At 43.4% G+C, this 17576-nt stretch overlaps 1 protein-coding gene across 3 annotated transcripts in view; it reads right to left on the bottom strand.

Annotated features, from left to right (window-relative positions):
* Nucleotides 1–17576, bottom strand: part of Pde4b (phosphodiesterase 4B) — a 580180-nt gene that overhangs the window by 99587 nt on the left and 463017 nt on the right. For all 3 annotated transcript variants that reach the window (XM_006987174.4, XM_006987175.4, XM_016005678.3), the window contains 3 exons: nt 12152–12188; nt 11985–12055; nt 3210–3259 (listed from right to left, as the gene is read on the bottom strand). In XM_006987174.4, the coding sequence (XP_006987236.3) occupies nt 3210–3259; nt 11985–12055; nt 12152–12188 (158 nt within the window). The remainder of the gene's footprint in view (nt 1–3209; nt 3260–11984; nt 12056–12151; nt 12189–17576) is intronic.

Genomic DNA, 17576 nt, shown 5'->3' with positions numbered 1-17576 from the left:
ATCCTTTTGTGTAGAAAAAAACTTTTCTGCAAAGGCAGTGGCCACTTAGTAATTTATTTTCTCAGTAGGTTCTTTAATTGTCGACATAGTCAAAAGCATGGATGAGATGCATGGAAGAGCATAGGACAGAGGGTGTGGGGACAGTGGGACAGCTGTCACATAATCACATGTATGAATACAAACGGAAGCATCTTTTCAATTATCTCATTTGTTTGCAGTCTTCCATTTTGAATGTGACCAGGTGAAAGAACTCGGGTTCCTGCCTTGCTTTAGACTTTTCATTCTTTTATTCATTTTTCCCTTTTTGTTTCAAGGCTATACAGAAAGAGCCAAGAATTCACGCATTCAAAAGAAAGTAATTATGTGATACAAGTTGAGCTGCCCATGAACCTCAGCCTTAGGATTTTCAACACACTCAAGAGGATTTCCTGTGACCTCCCAAACCTGTGTGCACAGGCATCAGAACTGCTCATTCTGGGCTCATCCCTCCATTATTATATGGTGGGTGGCTTTCCCACATCATTGGCAAAATGTCACCTTCTTAGGCATTACCCTTTCTAACCTGCACCTTCACCCCAATACCTTCTAATTTCAACACAGTAAGTGATACAGCTTATGAGAAAAAAGAAAAAAAAAAAACAGAAGTGAATACTTTTCCAAAACAGAGAGATATTGAGAGATATTTATGAGACCATTCCTTTGAATAAAGTCTAACTTGTATGTAGTTCTGGCTAGTTTGACATTTACCCTGTTCCTGCCATGCAGAAATAATTTACCACACTGTGACCTCCAAGAGATGAGAAAGGTGCAGCCTCTGCCTTCAGGAGCTTGGGTTTCAGTGGAAGAGATGCACCACTGAGGAATCAGAGCATATCCCCAATTAGATTGTTGCCATAGCACGGAACTCGAGCAATTATGAAAAATAAAAAAAGACTGAGCTTTTCTGTTGAGCTCCAAGAGCTGAGAATCACCTTGGTCCAACAGTGGGAGGGAAGGGGTCTCAGACCGAGGGATTGCCTCACCCAGAGTTCCAATTGTTCAGTAACAATCATAGTCCGTGTGGGAATCTCACCTGGATTTGGAGAATTCACTTTTACAGAGAATCACATTTCATTGACATGAATGAAGAAGCAGCAGAAGAGGAAGAGAAGGAGGAAAGAGAGGAGGAAGAAAAGGCAGGGAGGAGAAAAGGAAGGGGAGGGGAGAATGAGGAGGAGGAAGAAGCTGCAGAGGAGCCATCTTCTAAATTCTGGCTTCTCCTACTTGCTTCCATACAATCAAAGTCAGTCAGGCTTTGCTGACACAATACACTGTTGCTGGATGTGTTCAGGCAATCATCTTGTACTTCATAAACCTTATATATCTATCAAAATATATCAGTTCAAATTCAGCACTTCTTAATAAATGCCCCGATTTTCTTTTTATGAAAACTTAAATGTTTTAAAGCACATTCCAGTGCACCATGCTGTTTGCTCGGAGCCATGGATTTTTCATTCCACTTTCGAGCTTCTATTTAAACACACCTCTTTGTCATATGCTGATAAATATTAAAATAACAGGAAAAATCTGCCCGACTTATTTAAGCTGATAATAAGAACAAAACACGGGATGTGTGTCTCCTCCCTCCTCTCCTAACTGTGGTTAACCGTTGAGAAGATTTTGAAACCAGCAATTATGTAATAATTGGTACCACCACACTCTCTTCCCGAAGAAAACCCAGGACTGATGTAGTTTGCCACAAAGACAGACAAAAACAAATTGCCGTAAGTGGTATTGTCGCTTCTTTGCTCCATTGTTTCAAAAGCATTTAAGAAAAGCTCCCGTTGCCAAGCTGGAGCCAATGTGCCAATAATCATAAAGCATCTTTCAAACATTGTTTCAGCTAATGAGTTAATTTATAGACCTATAAGCACCATATACCCTCCTGGTATAGGTCTGTATTTATTACAAGAGAAAGGAAATGTACTCTAAATACGCAAACTGGTGTCAGGAGCATGTTGGTGGAATTGGCAAACAAAACCAGCAAGGATGCCTCATGCGTAGGCCAATGAGATGAAACAACAGCCGCCGGTTCAGAACAGCTCCTTTGATCTCCCAGCATCCAGCACAGCCACACACTAAGACACTGCTCCGTTTCTTTTTATACCTAACGGAAGTGGCCCATCAGCATGCTGAGGTTTTGAAGTCTGTGGGCAAAACACTGTTTACTTCTTTCTAGTTCATATCACAGGGCTCTGGTGTATATCCACCTTCCTTCATGTCTTTCTTTCATTTTTTTTGTTCTCCATTTTTTTTTCTTCTAAAAGTTTTAAAAGCATATACTATAAATACTTCAGAAGCCAATGAGCAAATGGAGTCCACTGTCTTTGTTCCTTTGTTCAGAAGTTAGTCATTTATAACACGTCTGAGATACTTAGGGTCATCATAGTAGAAGAGTACAACATCCAAAGGGGAAGAAGCTGAGTATTGGGGTGGGGAGGGGGGAGACTAGCACTGTTAGATGTCAGGTGACCATGGTGAGTGCATCTTAGTTTTTCATAGCGCTTTGCTACACTCCCCTGCTATAAGAGTGAGGTGGGTTCAAGGGAGCAGAACTCAATGGACTTCAAAGCAGTCACCTGAGTGGTTGCACGCGCTGTGTGACAAATACACATACAAGGGCGTTCCTTCATGGTAGCCTTTCCTCTCAGCAGATTTCAATACAAGAAGAGCAGATGCACAATATTGAAAGACAAGAGGAGCAAAGATGGATGACCTCTGAGAGAAATGCTTTGTGACCTGGAAAGCACCTTTGGTTTCACTACCTGGCTAGGGTGCAGAGCAACTTGTAGTTATGGCTGATCCAAGGCGGGAAACCATTCATGAGCCTTGGGGATCTTGGGCTCACGTAGGCACCCTGTGGGGGAATGTTTGAGGTTAGCACTCCTGGAGTTCACTGGGGTCAGCAAGCTGAGGTCAAGTTGCACTGTTGACATAGGTTTTCTCCCTTCTCTCCTGGAAACAGCAGGACCACACATTGAATTGCAAAGGCCTAGGCACGCACATTGTTTGGAAGTATTTTTAGTTTGGCTTCACTTTGGGTAAAGATCAAATACATCTTTGAAACAAGTCACCAAGAGGCATCCCAGTTACAGTGTGCATATAAATGTAGTTTTGAATAAGGAACACATTTATTGCTTGGGAAGATGGAGATATGTCTCCTGGCTTACCTTGCAGGCTGACTCTGGAGACTGGAGCCTGACTAGCAGCTGGCGACCTCCTGTGGAAAAGCAGAAAAGGAGGCTGAGTATGCATTGACAAGCCCCCCACCCTTCCATGATTCCTGATTCCTGAGGAGATTTCCAGGGCATAGTGAGTAATCCAGTGACATAAGGCTATCTCCGGAAGGCAGGCTCCAGGAACGTGGGTAGGTGATTGCAATTCCCTCACATCCAGATGGCCTGGAATTTCCCTCAGCACAGCATCAGGATGCTACAGCTTGCCAGGGAGGAAGTTGTTTACCTCAGGTCCCTTGGCAGCCCCTCTACTTCAGGTTTTCTATCATGGGAGTCTCTCAGAAAAGTAGACACTTGCTTAGGCCTCACTCCATTTATCAGCATGAATCCCAATTCTTTGAGGACAGAAAGTCACAGCCAGAGGAACTCTTAGAGAGTTTTCAGTTCAGGACTCACACTTTTTTCACCTCAGGAAACTAAGATGTTTAAGAGGACAAATCATTTGCCAAATGCCACGCACAGTAACTAGCTGCAGTGATCCAGGTTTCTTAATAGAGGCACTGGCTTTTCACAGAGGAAGGAGGGTTTTATTCTTCATCAAATCCTTACACCAAGAGGCAAGTGAAACAAACAAACACTTATTCCATTAATAGTGCAACTTTCTGTTTGCGTGTGTATCTATGTGTGCACAGGTGTGTGCGTGTGTGCTTGTCTATTTATGTAGGAGTGGGTGGAGGCCAGAGATGAAGTCAAAATGTTTTCCCCAAATACTTCTCCATCTAGTTTTTGAGACAGGGTCTCTCACTGAAGAAGGAACTTGTCTTTCTGGCTAGGCTGACTGACCAGCAAGTCTCTGTCCCTCAGAGTTAGAACTACAGGAACGTGCCATCATGCAGACTTTTCTTCCTAGATTCTCTCTTTTCTTTGCCTGACATTCCCTGGCCCTTTGCAGGTCTAATCATCCTTCTGGTGATTTTCAGAATTTCTCTGTTACACTCTCCCAGATTCCCAGTATATTGCTGGAGTCTCCTTGTAAAGGGATAGAGCAGCGATCTCAAATTCCAGAATACTCTGCAAGGCATATTAGAATATTTTGCTCTAGCCTGTTTCTGGTATTCTGATTTAACAGACCTAAAGCAGTCCTGCCTCTGGGGTCCCATGCAATGGCCTGCAGTCAGCTCTGCTCCAAGGTCCTATTCAGTGGCCTGCAGTCAGCCCTGCCTCTGGGATTCTATTGCAGTGGTCTGCAGTCAGTTTTGCCTCCGGAGTCCCATGCAGTGACTTGCAGTCAGTCCTGCCTCTGGGGTTCTAATGCAGTAGTCTGCAGTCAGCCTTGCCTCTGGGGTTCTAATGCAGTCAGCCCTGCCTTTGGGTCCCATGCAGAGGTCTGCAGTAGACAGATGGGCCTGTATTTCTGACAGGCTTCCAGATGCTGCTGACACTGATGGTCTCACACAGAAGCCCCTTCAGTAGACCTGATAGCAAGAGTTTGCCCCAACTGAGGAACAACAGGATGTTGCTGATGATCAAGAAAGAGATTTAGGCCAAGTATTTCTGGGTGTAACTGTCCTGACATTAGTGAAGATACCCTAGAGAGAGACACTTGTGGCCCTCCTTTTGGTTATCAGATGTACTAAGACAATTGACCCTAAGAAATTGGAATTTCCTCAGGGGGTTCATGCTGGAAGAGAGAGAAGACTGAGCCAACCAGAGAGTGAGCTTGTCTCTCTGAAAAGATCCACACAGTGCTGAGAACTGGTCAGACCACCTTACAAGACAGAGTCAGAGCTGAGATGATGATTGTGGATCAGTCATGGGCGGGACCACAACTTGACTAGAGCTAGTTAGTTATGGGCACCTCTTGCCTTCTATTTAAATCTAGTATTCCAGTGAGGAGCCTGAAGATAGGCTTGTGTATATATGAGGGAGGAGGGTGAGAGTGAACTGTTTTATTTCTCTTCCCAGTGTTGTGACATTGAATAAATCTCCTTTTTCTGCTTTTTATTATCATTTGTCTCTTTAACTGGTGTGTTATGGATGGGTAGCATGCTACTCACCCTGGGCCCAGGCTTTGATGCTAACAAGCTCTGGTAACACAAATGAACATCAGACTCATTTGGGGAGGTGTTTAATAAATACTTTTCCCATCTCGGAAGAATCAGTTTTCATAGGTCTAGTGCAGGCCCTAGGGATCTGCATTTGAAAGTCCTCTTTGCATTCCTATGCACAGGCAGGTGGTCTGAGGGAGAGGCTGAATTCTAAGTGATGGAGAAAGGCATTCAAGGCTGTTGCTGAGGAAGCTTCTGCCTATTGGTCAGCCATGGTAGTGACTTTTATTCCAGCCATCACATTCCCCTGGGGATAAAAGAACTTATATGTAGCTCTTTTTCTATAGCTGCAAGTCCATGGACCGAGTCCACAGCCACCATACTAACAGACCGACAGGATGAGCCTGTGTGACTGGGTGGGCAAATCCTCATGCCATGATTGCTATTCTCTGCTGGATACTGTGCTTGCCGTTTCTCAGCTTCTTCTCCTGGGAGTGTTATCATTTTGCTTTAGGGATCAAGAGATGAAGACACACACTACAGCACACGCAGTGATTTCTAACTGGCCGGGCAGGATTCAAAGCCAAGTATTTCTGAACTGGAAATGCTAGCTCCTTTCTCTATACCATTTGCTGAGCACTTTCGTGCTACTACCAAGGGCTGTTTTTTGTTTTGTTTTGCAGGAAAGTTGAAGGATTTGATTCCAAACTCCTCAGCCCGGCGTGCAAAGCCTTTTGCATTCCGTCCTCTTCATACCTCTCTAGATTAGGGCTAGACCACCTCTCTGTCTGATAGTGCATCTCAGACCACAGACTGGCGGTGTGCTCTCACGTATTTCATACTTCTCCCTTGTCAAACTCTACAATTGTAATTAAAACTGTATAATTAGGGTTTGATATATAACTCCCTAGATTAAAGGTAAACCTTATGTAGGCAAGGGAAGACTTGTTCACTACTGGGTCCTAGGATAGTCCCCGAGAAAGTCTTTATACGCCAACTACTCAGTGACACTTATTGAGGGGAATGCCGGATGAACACATGCATGAAAAATTGATGTACACTTTGCTCAGGCCAAAGTTGGTTTCTTCTTTTGCTTTGACCTCATCCTGCTCCTTTCTTGCTGATGCTCAGGCCATTCTTCTGTTGGAGAAACTCTCCCCATACTAAATATCACCTACCTCTGAAGATTACAAATCTCCTTCAAAATGAAACTATATTCTTAATTGAAAATGGTCCCTCATGATGCCATGGTGCTCTGTCTATACCAGAGGTTCATTTTCTAACGTGATGATTCATATGTGCAAACATTATCTCCACCACGGACTCCATGACCTGCTTACAGTAGGATCCTGTCTGACCTCTTTTTCTTTTTGAATCTTTTGTAGGACCCAACAACTTCCTGGCAAGCAGTAGGAATTCCCAAACTACTGGCGGACTGTTTATTGACTGAACCGGCCATCGATAAGGAAATATTATGAAGATGCCAACACACTACCTGGATGTCTCGACTTACATCTGTTCATATGCAGTCTTGGTTCCTGGGCTGCCCACGATGCGTGCTTTATCATATTGCTGTGGTGGCTTTGTTGACATCTGGCTCAGTGGCTAACTCATCAGCGTCACTTGGGACTGTGCTCAGGCAGTCCTGCACACACTCTGCTATGAGTGGCCCCTGCCTACGCTATGTAGTTCCCTACACTTCATTATCATCATACTGTGATGCCACCCCCCATCTGCCCCGCTCGCTCTTCAGCACAATTATAGGGAATGCAGGGAAAGACTGAGTCTCATCCCTAGTCACAGCCCTGCAGTCTGGCATGGCATTTGAGTGATGCACATTTCACTGCATACCCAATGGGTTCACAGGACAACTGGACTCTGAATCTTGCATATCTTCCAGAGTTCTCTGGGAGGCTTTTGTGAAAGGAGACTGTGAACTAGGTCTTCTTAAGATGTCAGAAATATCTACTTTCTTAGTAGCCTGGCTACTCATATTATGCAATTCTTTCCGTAATTTCTTGGAAATTACACATAATGCAAATTCTTTTGTCTTGGAAGTTATTTTGGGAAAGTATGGCCTTTACTGAAAGTTGTTGGTTCAGATAAACATCTCTGTGTAGGAGAAAAAGCAAGGGCCATGCTTATTCGGCTTTATGACTTCTCTTGATAAGTGGTCCAAAAAGGAGGCCCAGTACACTTTAATGAATGGATGGCTTCCAGAAACCACATTATTGTTGGTAAAACAGGAGACTGCCAGCCAGAAAACTGATGGGCTCAGGGGAGGACAATCTCTGCTGCCAGGTTTCCCTCAGTTTCTAACTTATGAAAGAATGGGAGGAAGTTCTTTACCTGGCTTCTGAAGATGTTGACAGGGATGGGGAAGGTGACTTGGCTGCAGTAGTTTATGCTTTCCAGCCTGAATTGTGTAGTGGAGAGGGAACTGGGCTGCAGTACAATCAAGAATCCTCCCAGTCCTGATGCTGGCACCTTCCACTTATGTAGTCCCTGGCAGCTCACCCAACCTCAGTTTCTTTCTTACTTGGGGAAAGCAGGCAGCAGCCACTACTTCCTGATGATTTACAGTGTGTGAGGTCTTGTATGAGGGGCTCCCATATATTTCCTCACTTACTTGGAGGAAATTTGGCTAGGTATTTTCCATATCTAAGTGTTCAAGATTTTATGATTCTCAGCTAATTTAAACCCCATGCCAAAATATATAAAGCTCTGAAAGACATTCCAGATATACACTAAAGAAGATGGTTATTAATGTTTTTTAAAGAATATGTACCTTCTAATGAATTATGCCTTTAAAGAATTGCGAATGCAAAGATGACATGGTTCTCTGGTTGTCACACCTATCAGTGATTGTTGACGGATGATGGAGGCAGACATCTCGGTTACTGAGTGGTGAGTACTCTCAACATCACATTGGTCTTTTGGAAGCCATCAAGTGCTTCGGGGAAATGTTTCTGAATTAACAACCCCAAATGAAAGCTACAGTTTTCAAAATTAACTCCTGGGACAACGGAAGTGTAGGTTTTAATTTGCAGCCAAGAAATACAGGCCTGATCCCCCATTTCATTAAGGTGCAAGGAAACCTCCTCAGCAGAAACTTTAAGATTTTCACCCTTTGGGTGGCAAAGCTCCGGCAGACAATGGGCTGCTTTATCCAGAGCAAAGAGCCAAAAGATAAAAGAAACCGTAACTTAGGAGAAGTATAGTTCTATGTGGGAGTTCCTTTTCACATCATAAACCACGCTAGCCAGATGTCTCATGAAAACCACTCCAAGGACATAATTACTGCTTAAATGCTACATTCAAGACAGGGAGTGGCACCCTGGAACCCACGTTAAATATCCCAGAAAGCAACTTCTAAATTCCACGGATCTTACAGCTTCAATTGTTAACATAAGCTAATGTACGTGGGTGGGATGGGGGATGCGCTCTGTAGGCCATGTGCACCCCTGGTAGACAATCTCACCTTCACTTCCTTCTCTTATTTGTTGATGGGTACTGGTTACCTAGCAGTACAGTGAAAGTGTATCAATGGACCCTCAACTCTCCAACCTACCACTGCCATGCTGCTCCATTTGTGGCTTAAATTAACCCAACACTCAGGTCTTAGGCAGAGCTACACAGAGGCACTGCTCTTCTTGGGGAAGCTCTTGGGAATCTGCCTTTTCTTAAATTTTTGTCCCCCGATGTTGATTATAAAGAGATACTTGAAATAACCAAGCTGGCCATAGTAGCTTACACTTATATCTTCAGTGCTTCAGAGGCTGAGAAAGAAGGATTGCCATGAGTTTGAGACCAGCCTGAGCCACATAGTAAGGTAGTGAGTTCCAGGTCAGCTGGGGCTAGAGAAGGACACCTATCTCAAAATAAAAGAATCAAAAGCCTTGAGATAAATAACAAGACTAACTCTATAAAATACAGATGTGGATCTGCAGAAGATCAGTAAATGCAGATGGCTAACTGCTGGAGATATACTCCCTTATAAATATGGCTTGTCTTGGACCAATGTGACATAATGGGTCATGATTTGAGAGCTGGTCCTCAGTCTGAGAATGATAATGTTTCTAGATCTATTCTGTATTTGACATTTAGGGTCTCAAGATACTTGATCCCTGGAACTTTGTGTGATTCAGAACATACATGGCTATCTGAAGACCCAGTTCTTGAGAAAGTTATCTTCAGCGTATTAATCAGCAGGGCTAGGCTGTCTCCAATACTACCCACAGAGGAGGAACACCCACACTCATGCTAACAAATAGCATTGAGAACACCATGTGTACCCACTTCTCCTGGGATCTTTGGAACACATTCGTTTGGCCCCAGGCATCATCACTCATCCCTTCTCCCTATCACCACCTGTAACATTCTGACTAGGTGCTTCATTCCTAAAGAGACTGGCTTAGTTAATGTTTGCTTTTAGTCTCACTGATAGCCTTCTGTTTCAGAAGTTGCTCCTACATAACTGTTCAAGCCATCCAGGCTTGCTTTCTGCACCCAGAGTACTCAACAGTTGTCCCGAATAAGAGGACACACCATTGAGAGTTGGGGTGTTGTGTTCAAGGACAACAGCTGCTCACTAGGCGCTGTGAAGTTGGTCACATTCAGGTCATTAATCTCATCCTGTCTTGATTCCTTATCCATAAAGTAGAAGTAATAATATCTGTCACAACTACTGCTTGTGGGTATCATTGCTGAGATAATTGATATGAATACCCTTCTAGGTTCAACAAAGTAAGTTCTCAATTATAATAGCTCACAGCTACTGTGTATATGCCACTTTGAGAACTTTATGAATATTAAGTCATTTAATCCTCATAAAAACCTCATCTTTTTAGTTTAGGAAACGGAGATCCAGAGAAGATAATTAACTTGCTCTTGTATATGATTCCCAAGCAGTAGAACTGTATGATGTGGCCAACATGAATAGTCACAGAAACCAATTACATGGAGAACAATACACAAGGGTAAGGAAATTTCTAAACTTCCCAGAAATTTTCTAAATAATTAGTGATTTATCTTGTAATAGTTATTCGCTCAGAAACACATATTCACACATAGACACATGAGATGTTTATGAAGCATAAAATATGTGTCAGACATTCTACCACAGTCTAGTGATGGGCAAAGATCCATAAAGACAGTGTGAGATGTTATTAGCATACTGTTAGGCCAAAAGGAGACCACTCAGGTAGGCTTGGCAGGGTCAGCATGTTGAGAAAGATGATACTCATCATAACAGATGTCCAGATATGGCCAGGCAGACAGTGGAAGGTAGGAGGAGACAGTTCAGGCAGAGAGAGTCCATGATCAGGATGGAGAGGAATAGACAGAAAGCTGCCAGACCTTGGTTGCTGAACACAAGCCCGTGTGGCTGGAGACATAATCTGACTGTTCACAGATTAATCACAGCCACTTCCTGTTAGAACATAAGCTGTGAAAGGGCAGAGACCTTTCTGTGGGGACCACTATGAGATCATCAGTGCTTGGTATAAAGTGAATGACCAATAAGTATTTGTGTAATTGTGTACGTGCATGAATGGATGATGGTATGCAGGAAATAAATACTGGTGGAATGGATTAATAAATGAATAAACAGGACACAAACTCCAAAACCAAGCCTTTAGGTTCCACGTATTGTCTGTGTGTCCCTGTGTGTTGAGGATTTCAGATTTGTTTTCTGGTTAGGTTTCAGACTCTGGAATATCTTCATTTACATGGTGAGAAATCTTAGGGAAGAGAATCAAGACTGAATAGAAAATTCATTTGTTTCACACACACTTTCCACAAATAACTTGATGGTAATCTTACACAGTATTTTTAATGAAACTATGTACAGCCTATCACCAGAGACCAGATATGGATCTTTTAATTCTTGGCATCATATCAGAATTCAAAGAGTCTGAATTTTGGATTTTTAGATTAGGAATGTTCAACTCTACTCGTTCGAAATATAACACAATTAATTTTCCACCACCACATTAACTTAATCTGGATTGTGAGGCATCTTAGATACAATGCATAAGCATCTATATTTGATCTTAAAGACTGGTTCACTGCAAGGCCCAGGCAGGAGAGAGACTTGATCACACAAATAGCATGGAAGAAAATGCACTCTGGTGGGAGACTGCAGAACAGTTGGTGAGAGACCATGATGGGAGAGATTCTGCAGGGGTATGCAACTTCCTCTCGCAAGGAGGCTTAAGTACAAACCACAGGACAGTGAGAGGAAAGCCATTGCTGCAAATTCGGCTTTACCCTCCATCTGCATCATCTCCTTTTTCAGAATCTGGATGACGGTAAACAAATGACATTTGTATAGCTTCAGGGAGACTTTGGAGATAAACAATGGGTGTCTACTGACTGAAAAGCTGGGAGAGTCAAGCTTTAGATTCAATGTTTCTTCAACCTACAGTGCATTCATAAGCTAGTTGCTGTGTTCCCGAGGGCTCAAGTTTTCCTTCTATAAAACAGGTTGAGTGAATGGGCCTGTGGCCCTCTCCTAACCCCTTCCAAGATCATGGATTCTATGACCCTCTGAGGCTATGATGGTCTTTGAAACACACGTGAACTTAGTGACCCTTCGACTTTATATTTTCAAATGCCCTGTGTAGTGAGACTTAGCATGGAGGGCAGATTACAAGGCAAAGTTTGTGTTTAGTGTTCTTCGGTGTTTTGGGCTTTTGTGGGAGGAATTGTAACTGCTTACTTGTTGGGAGCTCCATGGAGGTTTGTGAGCAGAGTGAAGTTGTTTCTTACACTTCGCAAGCTGGCGAGAACCTGCAAGGAGAATGTTTCAAAACTGGTTAGGGTCAAAGGACTGCATTTAAAAACCACACCGGTGACAGATTGGGGACAAGGGTGATACGTACATACCTGGGCAAACGGAGTGACGATCAGGTCATCGCCGTGCCTGGTGAGAAGAGAAAAAGAAGCAGAACAGATGAATTTCAACTGTGACACACAAGTTACACTAAAGTTCACCAGTGTCAGAAACCCATCTGCTCCAGCAACCCTTCTGCGTGGCAGGATGGCAGGAGCCCATGAACTCCAAAGAAGACACAGCACCCAGATCATGATTCCCAGCCTTACAGTGATTCCGTCTAAAAGCTTTGGCAAGTAAGCGTGTGTCCTCAGGGCATATATTTCCATTAACTGGCAGGCCCAGAGTCCTATAATTCAAAGTGACTCGTGGATTTGAGTTGCCAAAGCCAGGAAACTCAAATCGGTTGGGAGGGGGAGCTGCCCATAGGCACACTACACATTGGAAAAAATGGTGTAACAGTCTGGATAAAGGGTAACACTGGATTTCCTGGCTTTTGTTGATCTGAACCACAGCTTTAATACCATTTAAACACAGATTTCTGTCTGGGAATCCCATTACTTTTTGTTTTTAATATACTCTTTTCCCCCCCCTCTTAAAGTACCCAAGGAAAAAATTTTAATGGGAATGTGCAGACTGAGCCTAGTAAAGCAATACCCGTGACACTCATCTGGTCCCGCAGAGCCAATTACGCTCTGCCTCCTGCTTTATCAGCCTGGGCTGGGGACCAGTGAAAGCTGTGCTTGCAGCAATGCACTTTGCGTGCCCTGGCATCTGCCTTCGTAATCTGCTAACGACGGCCTTCAGCAAGCTCTCTGTTGAAGGTTTGAGAAACCGCATCGGCCACCGTCACAACATTAGGTTAATTTGCTGGCACCCTGTGAATCAGCAACATGGAAACTGATGGCAACAAGCTCCCCTCCCTGTCTGGCCTACCTCCTGTCCTTCATCACCGCACCAAAATGTGGTGCTTCATCCACCATCATGTGAGGGTACCCCATAATCATTAAGCACCTGCCTGGTACCAAGCACCCTGTGAAGTCAGGTTTCAGAGCTGCCGAGCCCATGCATCTAGTATCTACTCTTCTCTGATGAGGGCTTTTAGCAAGGTGCTTTGTTAATGTGGGAGTTTCCACCTTTGTCTTTAGCTAAGGATTCTCTGAAATTTCTTGTTGGGCCCAGTTTGGACAGTGAGAAGAAAACGGAAACAAGCTGACAAGGAGGAAGCCTCTTTCTGTGACTGGCCTTTGTGTACATCAGCTCACTTTAACACTGGCAATGCAGCTGTGAGGCAAGCACATTGCAGATGATAACAAGCCAGTAGCCACTAACTAGCACACAGCCGGTAAGTGGGAGATCCGAGCCCCTTTGCTGCCCCAACTCTGTGCTTTAAACATTATAGTTCTTATTTTCCGAGACTTGCTACATAGTTGACAAATCAAATTGTGCAGAAACCACAACCTCTCAAGTCAAAACACAATAAGGGAGACCAAAAATATGTTTAAAGTTACAATACGCATAAACACAGAAAGAGAAACACAAATAACGCAATAGAGAAATTAACTATAGGTTAGTGGAACTAAGAAGGGCTTGGCTGAGTCAGCAGTGTTTGAGATGGACTTTTAGGGACATAGTCTGTAAGAAGGCCGAGGTGATAGATGCCATCTATGAGAGAAATGGTAATAACAGAGGATCTAAAATGGGAAAGCAGTGAGCACGCTCATTGGTGGCTGTTAGAGCACATTAACTATGGCTTATGTAGAGAATAAGGTTAAAAGGTGGCATGCATCTGAGATATGGGGCACAGGGCCTGCAGTGCTGATGATTCACTCAACAGGACCAGGTGGGCCAATGGCAGTCTTCAGTGAAGTGGGAAGTGAGACAGACAGACTGGAAAAGTGTTTTAAAAGGCAAAATGCTGTGGATGCCGTGGGATGGAATGGCAGGGAGAGCCCCGGGAGGGATGGCAGGAGGGTTCCTGGCAAAGAGAAAGAGTTGATGCAGCCAAGAAAGGAGCAGGAAATCACATGCTGAAGAGACGCCAGGGATCTCTTCAGAATCTAGCATTTGCTTGCATAAGGAAATAGTATTTTCATTAAAAAAAAAAAAAAAAAAAAAAAAAAGAGCATCAGAGAAAATGGTCATGAGCGGAAACAAGAAACGTGCAGAGGAGTTGGGGGTTTTCATGGTACTTATGGAACTTTGGGGTACATGTTGAGTTCAAGGTGCTCGGAGACACCCAGGTGGCATTATGGACCAGGGAGGTGGTGTGAAGGAGGGTTTAAAACCACAGAGTTAGGCTTCTCAAGGGAGCAGGGATAGTTAGAGAAGTGGCTGGGGACGGCTTTGTTCACAGCACTATATATAGGTAAAGCAAGCCAAAGAAGAAGCTCAGGGCTTCCAGCAAGGGGCTGAAGGGAGAGCCAGAAACAGTTATATTACAAATGGCATGCGGTGACTTGCACCCCAACGGCCTGTGTTTTCATATGGCCAATGTCCAGATGGGTGAAAGATCTTGCTGTCTGTTGAGATTTTTGAGATGAAGCAGGCATGGTTCATAACATGCAAGGGTGAGTTGGAGCACAGGGAAATTGACTTGGAGTCAAGCAGATCTTGTGTGGCTCCTGGATTTCTGGAGTTTAAATATCTGGTGGAAATCAAATCATTTAGGGAGACAGACACACCACCAGGCATAGAGCTGGGGGGTCAAATCGTACAGGGAGATTCAGACACACCACCTCACATAGAGCTGATGTTAAGCAAGTGATCTGGAGAGGGAGTCAGACTATAAGCTGACAATTAAAGAGAGGAAGGCCACTATAGCACAATGTCACCGTGGCTTGTTCAGGGGACTTTGGAAGTTGGGAACAGCAGGATATTCAGAAACAGGAGTAGATTGGCAAATTGTCTGCCCTGGCTCTCTAAGAGCATTTGAGCAACTAACTAAATGCTGTAGGTCAGATGCTGCTAGAGAAATGAACAGATTTAGAACAAGAATCAGAGAAGAAACCAAACCTTTTCAGGTTACAGAACTATTTTGAAATCATATTGTGCTATTTTACAAATTAGGAATAAACTGAAATTGCAATAGCAAAATATTTGACTACGGAAACTATTTATTTATTTACTTTTAACATTTCCTAGATCATTAGAGAAAGGCTGTGTGCCCTCTCTGGAACAAAGTGAAATATTCAGAACCGTTACACAAGCACCCTCTAGTGACAGAATCAGAACATTACACTATTATAGTCTAAGCATGAGCCCTCTTGGAATTAAAAGTGGGGGTAAAATCTTAACCACAAAACAGCTTTTTAGAAAGCAAAATTGCTGCTTCTTACCACTAGATTGTGAGTTTCATTAATTTACTTTGAATTTATTTTTAATTGTATGTGGAATTGTCTTGTGTTGGGCTGGTAGTTGATTTCAGCCTGTCTTCTACAGATTAGAAGTGTGCTCACTGGGAACACATATTCTGGCTCTAGCCTGCATTGTCTTGTTTCTCAGATACTTTATTATTACCCATGAGAGTTAGGCAAGCCATGTTTCAGCTTCTTCATCTGCAAATAAGGGTCTGTGAGAAATGGGGTATCTTTCTTGGCAGATAAAAGCATTCTATTTATTTTGCAATGGGCATCGTTAGTGGGCTTTTATTATAGCAAGCTATATTGCCTGTCTGTCTTCTGCCTGGTAACAGCATCTTTGAGATATGTATGCCTGTCTCTACTGCAGTCTAGAGAACTTGTCTTTCTATTGTATAGTACACTCATAAAATGCTTTCATGGACATTACTGCAGGTAATAGAAGGAAGTGCCTAATTGTCAGGGAATGAGGCAGTCAGTCATCTATCATGTTGGCCAGTGGGAAACTTCCCCTGCTTCCTCCCACAATCATCCACTAAGCTCCATCAGTCCCAATGTGCAAATATTTATTACTTGCCTGCCGACTTCTCTGCAGCAGGTCCCTGTTCTTGACATTGCATACATGGGAGACCTAAGCTGCCCCCCAGCTGCTCATTCAGTTATGTTCCTTCTTCAGCTCGTCCTTCCTCCTGAGCTTGTTTTCAAACTCAAACACCTCTTGCTGCTCTCCCCTCAGGCCACTGGAGCTCCCCACTGCTTGCCTGCAGCATGAAGAACAACTTCCAGGTCTTGCACAACAAGGAGCCTGTGGCTTCACCAGCCTCAGCTCTCCTCGGCCTTTCCTAAGGCTGGAGTGCACACCCCCCCAGCCCTCCTATCCATTCTCTAGCTCATCTAGACCTCTTGCAGTAGACCACTCACCCTGCCTGGCCAAGCATTCCAAAGGCTCTCTAGTCTTGACTTTATTTCTGAAGGTATTAAAGCCACTAACTGACTTTTTAATCCTTTAGATTTTTAAAGGCACAGAAACTGCCTTATTTATTAGTGAAATGCTCCCATGTAAGTAAACATTCACTAAAAGAAAGGTTAAGCATGGTGTATATTAAAAGCTAGAAAGGCAGGCAAATCAGAGCTTAATATTCTCCTTTGGGGCCTCATGTAGTTTATATCCTGGGTCTTTATACTGGATCATCATCATCTGGACTCCTTGGGTTCAAGACTTGCTTCTCATTCCATGCCCCATGCTTTCATCCATCTTTAACGGACAAAACTGTAGATCCCACCACACCGAGGCTACAGAACCTAAATTAACGGATATATGTAAAGTACTTTAGCACATGGCACACAGGCAAGGCTTAATCAATGTATGTTTTTACTTACAGATAAGTTGTGCCATAACAGAGATCCCATGTCTTAACAGTCACGGTGAGCAAATGAAACAGCTGTGGGTCCAACTTGAGTCTTAGATACCACACTGTGCTTTTTGGTAGTCCATCAATAAACAGGTCTTAACTTTAAGTGGTCTATCAGTTGTGCTCTTCATCCTGGTTTTTAGGTCACATTTCCCTTGACAACTCTCTAGAGAACACACATAGGCCTTCACACATGTCAGCTTTTAATAGGTTCCTCTCCGGGGCTTTGCAGATGGGATGACCAAATGGGGAAAATATGGTGCCTCCTCCCCTGTGGCTTTACAGGTTGGCTGTTGAAACTCTTTTTGGAGAGCAACTGCTGTCAGTTTATTTTTATTTAATTTTTTTTTTTAAAGAAAACTGCTCTTGCTAATTTCCAGTAATTTGGGTTCCCACTGAGAAACCTGTACCACAGTACGTGAAGGCATTCGTTTAGAAATGACTACAGCCCAGGAACTGAGCAGAGACCAAGAGATTACCACATCCAGGAGCACAGTTGAGCTTGCCTTTGGGGACCTGGAGAGGACTCTGTCTTCTTTTACTAGAAAGACTCATTGCAATCTATTCTTTGTTGCAAAAAGTTGAAGCCATTTAAAAACTTCTGTTCACATTTTTTAAACTCATTCACCTACTCTCACCTAACCTGTAAGTCGTTTCCATTGACTCTACTGAGACAATTCATGTAAGAAACATTTCAAAGCCAGCAT

Source organism: Peromyscus maniculatus, chromosome 2 (assembly GCF_049852395.1).
Source record: "Peromyscus maniculatus bairdii isolate BWxNUB_F1_BW_parent chromosome 2, HU_Pman_BW_mat_3.1, whole genome shotgun sequence".
In the NCBI taxonomy this organism is placed as follows: Eukaryota; Metazoa; Chordata; class Mammalia; order Rodentia; family Cricetidae; genus Peromyscus; species Peromyscus maniculatus.
Note: the sequence above shows the minus strand (reverse complement) of the source record. Positions and strands in the feature narration are given on the sequence as shown.